General features: G+C 38.2%; 1 protein-coding gene across 2 annotated transcripts in view; it reads right to left on the bottom strand.

Annotated features, from left to right (window-relative positions):
• Window positions 1-360: 360 nt before the first annotated feature.
• DCLK3 (doublecortin like kinase 3) overlaps window positions 361-6000 on the bottom strand; it is a 28396-nt gene continuing 22756 nt past the window's right edge. The window contains exons 3-5 of one of the 2 annotated variants that reach the window (XM_032180621.1): window positions 3501-3633; window positions 2367-2534; window positions 361-934 (exon numbers count right to left, since the gene is read on the bottom strand). In XM_032180621.1, the coding sequence (XP_032036512.1) occupies window positions 738-934; window positions 2367-2534; window positions 3501-3633 (498 nt within the window). In that variant the 3' untranslated portion in view covers window positions 361-737. The remainder of the gene's footprint in view (window positions 935-2366; window positions 2535-3500; window positions 3634-6000) is intronic. The other variant, XM_032180622.1, reaches the window with a different exon arrangement.

Here is a 6000-nt window from a genome sequence, read left to right as displayed (position 1 = left end):
CATTGTACATTCTACTGCCCCGTCCCTGAGAACATCCAAAGAAAATATATTGCCAAGGGAGATATAATATCTCCCATAAAATATCTCATTTCACCTACAACGATTTTTCTTTACTTACAACTTAATAAACAGTATCTTACATTTTATTTAACATATACTACAGCTAAATAATATATATATTTTATGTGTGTGTATATATATACACACATATACACACAAAAATAATTCCCTCACCTTCTCCACTGCTTGCAGGAACTTGTGAAAAGCTGGTTTAAGAATTAGTGCAGGATGTGTATGCAGACAGCCATTTTGACAATGTTATAAACACAAAACATTATAAAATAAAAAACAAAATGCAAAACTCCTGAAGGTATCACACAAAACAAGACAAGAAAACACATTTCAGTCACCACTAATGTTGGCCACAGAAGCAAACATTTGCCATCTAAAAAGATATACATTATATAATGTAAAAGTTCTAATCAGCATTTAAAGAAAAATAATGTATACCCTCCAGGAAATATCTAGTACCCACTGCTGTCAGAGACGCTCCCAAGTGACATCACATGGGTGGGGATGCAAATTAGATCTCTATCCTTATTCAGAATCTCAGAATCAAGGAGAGTTATAATGATGGCCAGCAAAATCTATACACTAAGGGCTCAATTCATTTACAAAAGAAAACAAATAATATGTTAATCTATAAAAAGGGACAAATAGATGAGCTTGAAGAGACTTCATGTGTCCTCATCTACAACTTCCTTTCGGCGCTGGGTCCGGAAATGACGCTCAATATTTATTGTTACTTCCCTCTGCAAGTTTCTGCCATTAGTTTTTCCAGCTGTTCTGATCCAAGGGTGCTGAAGTACTTGCCGTGCTGTGTAGCGCTTTTGGGGATCCACTATCAACAGCCTGGCTATGAGGTCTTTTGCTGCTATTATGAAAGAAAGAAAAGAAGAAAAAATAAAATTGGTGGTTATTCCTACACAAAGCATCTTTCTAATCTTTCTTACTAGTTTTACAGTAACATTTTTTTTGTGGCTATCCCCAGGAAATATTTTAGCAACTAGATTTAGAACTAGTGACAGATGTTAAATCTCCACACCATTTTCCCCCAAAGAAAGAGAAAAGGGAAGAGAATTCAATCTTGAAGGAATGCTGAAGGCATGCAGCTAGGTGTTCTGATTCACAGGAACTAGCAATGGGAATCTTATACCTCAGAGCACAACAGTCATAGAACTCTGTTGAGTATGCTCTTTAAAAGATCTTATAAGGAGACAAGGGTTTTACTGTCTGATTTTGAAGACTGCAGAAAAGATACTACTAGCCTACAAGAGGGAAGAAATGACCCCACTGATCTCAATAGAAAATTCACACTGCATTCTGCAGAGAAAAGAATTAATTTTCATCTCTTGAGATTTTTTTAAACACATCTTTACAGAAAGGTAACATAACACTGGAGGTAATTTTGGTGCCTTTTTTCCTACAGAGATAATTCTTACAAGTCAGCTGAGCAAAATTTTTTTCTTGCCTTAGAAAAGGAACAGTTACATCAATCAGTCCTGATATTCAGATTCACCATGACTGATACCACCAGAGGACTAAATTGAGATCTAAAGCAAATACGAAATCATCATATAAAACAGACCTGTAAGACATCCCAAAGTTAACGGACATCTCTGTCATGAACAAAAGGCAGCTTCTCTGTGTCCAAGCCACTCCAGGGAAGAGCTTCTCAGAGCTGGTATACATGTTGAATCTTACTGTGTTGGGTCTGTCTGGGATGGAGTCACCTTTCCCTGCAGCAGCCCACACAGTGCTGTGCTCTGCACTCATAGCAGGAAAAAGCACTGATATCACTCCAGTGTTGTGTCTATTGCTGCATAGTGCTGGCACAGCATCAGGACTCCCTCCAAGTCCCCAAGAGCCAGCAGGCTGGCGGTGGGCAAGTGATGGGGAGGGGACATTGCCAGGGCAGCTGACCTAAACCAACCAAAGGGATATTCTATAACACCTGATGTAACACTCAAGAATAAAAAGGGGGGCTTTCGTGGGGGAGAGGGTTGTCCTCCTGAACAACCGCTACGTTTTTTGAGGTCCTGCTTCCCAGAACAAGGCCAAACATCACTTGTTGATGGGAAGTAGAGAATAACTTTTTCTTTCTCTCTGTGCTTCCATGCGGCCTTATAGTTTCTTTTGTTTCTTTTTCTCCCCATTCCCTTTCCCTTTAATTAAATCATTCTCATCTCAAACTTCGAGCTCTTTGTGTTGTATTTTCTCCCCCTTCCTCTTTGAGGAGGGGAGGGAATGAGAGAGCGGTTGTGGTGGAGCTCGGCTGCCCACCCGAGTAAAACCACCACACTTACCTGCAGAAATATTGTCCCAGTATGGGGAAAGGAACTCATAGTGACCCAGCTGTATGATTTGAAACAGCTCTTCTTGATCACGTTCCTGACTGCGAAATGGGGGAAAACCGCAGAGCAAAATGTAAAGGATCACACCAGCTGCCCACATATCTACTTCGAGCCCATAGCCTAAGGAAGAAAATACAAACCATGGCTAAACATCTTTTACTAAGTCTTGTTTTAGAAAATAAACAAAAACAAACAGCAGCATCAACAACAAAAAACACAACTCATGACTGGTAGGAGCTGTTTCTTTTTTCATTTTATTCTCTACAAAACAGAGAAGCTTTGTTTAGCTTCTTAGAAAGACAAGGTCAGCAGAAGAGTAAGTGGCTGGTACACCACTTCTGCAAGTGGATCTGCTCTGTTAATACTCACAGCTCTCACACAGCGCCTCTCTTCTTCAACACGTTTCACAATCACTGTCTGTCTTACAAGGCCAATGTCAACAGGAGACTAATTGAGAAAACATGGGGCATATTTCTAAAAGTTTCTCTTTTTAAAAAAAAAAAAAAAGCACTAAGAGTGCCAAGTTTCCATTGAAGTTGACTATAACTGGAGATGTTCAACCCAGCTCTACAGAACAAGACACAGAAATAGCTTTTCTTGAGTCATCAAAATCTTACTCCTTTCCAGGTCTGAGTCTTTTTGGATACGAAATCAACAAAATTCTCTCTGATGTGAATGATGCTTTGGCTTGTTACATGTATTTAGCATACACGTTCACCATCCTCTTGCATCAGAGGGCCTTGGAAAGTTGTTTGGTTTACAGTCACAAAATGGGAGTGACTATCCTGAGGTTGCAAGACAAACTTTTGCTTATTTCACCACTTCAGCAATTATTTTCTATGGTAATTTAGTAAGTTGCTTGCTTGGAAATCACAATTATATCACATAGACAATAATGTAAATATGACTGATATCATGCTTGTCAAAAGCTAAAAGGTTTTCTTTCCTTTCACTGATTTTGCTGCTAGCCAACCTCCTACCCTGTAAAGACATATCAGTAGGATGAAACATTATGGAATATGTCCATGATTAGAAAGTTAAGAGCAATTGGATGATTTACTAGAAATTATAGATGTATACACTCACCCTTCTCAGCAAGTATCTCAGGGGCAACATACGTTGGTGTTCCACAAACGGTAAATATAGGTTTTGTAACCAGCTTTGCAAGGCCAAAATCTGCTAGTTTCAGTGTAGTAGATTTATCTGCATTATGCTGAACCTACATTCGATGAAATATATATTTAGTCCACATGCATTTTTAGATTGCAAAAGATAAATGAAATAGTTAGTAATACAGAGGAAGAGGTTCTAATAATGGTACCATCAACCAAAACAAAATGAAATGGAAAACATATTTTGATAAACAGTATTCAGAAAGTTTACTCTTCTCCATGTACCAAGACAGCACATGTATATAAGAGAGAAAAGTAATAATGAAAAAAGAAAATTTTGCTCTTCAAACTCTGGCACACTAATTTCAAAGAAACAAAAAGGAGGAAGACCAAAAATAAGGGAGAGTGAATTAAACATTTATTTTTCACCTTAGGAAAGCAAAGGAGAATGTTACGGGCCTCAACTTGTGCATAAGGAGGTTTAGACTGGACATCAGGAAGAAATTCTTTGTGGGGAGGGTGGTCAGACATTGGAAGGGACTGCCCAGGGGAGTGGTAGAGTACTACCCCTAAATACCCCTTGAAGTATGTGTGGACACAGCACTAAGGGACATGGTTTAATGATAGGAATTGTTAGGTCAAGTTCATGTCTGGACTTTGTTGTCTTGAAAGTCTTTTCCAACCTAGATGATCCTATGATTTTATGGTAATTGATATTGCCACGTATGCCACTGACTTTACAGTGTCACTTGAAGAGTGTAACTGTTGAGGGATTTTTTGAAACAGCAAAAATCCCATGGCTTGCTGTAGCTGAGCAAACCAAGCTACCAGGGCAACTATGAGAAGTTCCCATGACAGTGTTCCCACATCGCCCAATTGAGGAATTCAGGAAAATATTGTTACCAGTAGCTGGCCTCAAGGACAAGGTCTATGTGACTGCTAATCACAAGGGGGTTGTTTTCTTGCAGGTAGGTTTGTTTTCTTCTAGTTGTTTGTCTGAGTGCTTTTGACCAATAATCTTGTGTGAAAGTTAGGCTATTCGGGCAATAAAATGAAGCTTGCTGATCACTCATATTGAGTGTCCCTGTCTTCCTTCCATCGACAACATGTAACTCCATCACAAAGGTCAAAAAAAAAAAAAAAAAAAAAAAAAAGGAAAGAAAAAAGAAAAGGGCTTTATTTTCTTTGCAGAAATGAATCCAACGAATCATCCTTGTAAGTGTGCCTTTCCATCAGTTCCTATCTCCTGCATTTGTGTGTAAGGTAATCAAAACACTTGTTCCCATTCTAATGTTGTATACACGTGTCTTTAGCATTAATTTGTAATGCAGCTAATGAAACATTATTTTAAGAAAAAATATTGAAAGATCAAATCATTAATAAGATAACAGGGTAGTTAAACACATCACTATTCTTAAAACTGGTGACTGATACTCAAATATTCTTTAAGTAAAAAATGTCATAAACTTGCTTCTAATGAGAAATTATCTGTCTCTAACTAAGGGGAACAGACCAGCATCTAACATGAATATAGGGAAACCAAGAAAATCTGCACTTGGTTTTTGAGCAGACAAGCCAGAATACGAGGCGACAGGCATACTTCACTCTTTAACACATCATTCTTTGCCATCAGGCTGTGCTTGAGACAGCCAAAAATTCAAGATGGTCTCTATTACAAGACAACTAAGAACACGGATGGGACAAGATTTGCGCACCTACATTACAGCCAACTACTTCCCGTTTATCTTCTTTATGGAAACTACAAGCACTCATCCAGATTTGATTAAGCGAGAGTTTTGTGATTTTTTTTCCCCTGTTTTGAGAAAAATGTGTTTGCCACCATGAAATTGAAAATAAAAGTTTCCTATGACCACACGGACAAAAATTCTGTAGGACAAAACTAAAATGCAATAGCTATCTTCTCTTCTATTGCATTAGTCAACTTCATGAGGATTTGTTGTCATCATTCACTATGTACTCAACAGCTGACAAAATGAAAAATGACAAAAGTAACAGTTATTTTCTAGAACTGCATCTATCCACAAGATTTCTATTCTAACTATATGGTTAACAGTGGTAGAATGCTACAAAACCTCATAATTGAAACATGCTTTTTTAAAAAAATAATTTATTTACGTTAAAGAAACTAGTGAAGGGAGAAATCCTGGTCTTAATCCCAACCCACGAAAGCCATTAGGAAATGTCTGGTCATTTTGCTTGATGAAACACACTGGTGTACTTTTCACATAGAAGCCAAAGTCCTAACCTCTCATCAGAGCACAAGGTAGCAATACTGTACCACGTGTTCTTGAGGATAAAACCACTTAGCTTTCAGTTTACTTGACATTTTAACAGGTAGGAACAGTATGCAACATGGGTGTATTTTTACAGCTCTGTGACAACCGTTTCAAAGCCAGTGTGTAACCTGTCGGCATGCCTGAAAACCTCAGCCCAGATCTCCTCAGCCTCTTCAC

Source organism: Aythya fuligula, chromosome 2, assembly GCF_009819795.1.
Source record: "Aythya fuligula isolate bAytFul2 chromosome 2, bAytFul2.pri, whole genome shotgun sequence".
Taxonomy (NCBI): domain Eukaryota; kingdom Metazoa; phylum Chordata; class Aves; order Anseriformes; family Anatidae; genus Aythya; species Aythya fuligula.
This window is presented reverse-complemented; position numbering and strand designations above follow the sequence as displayed.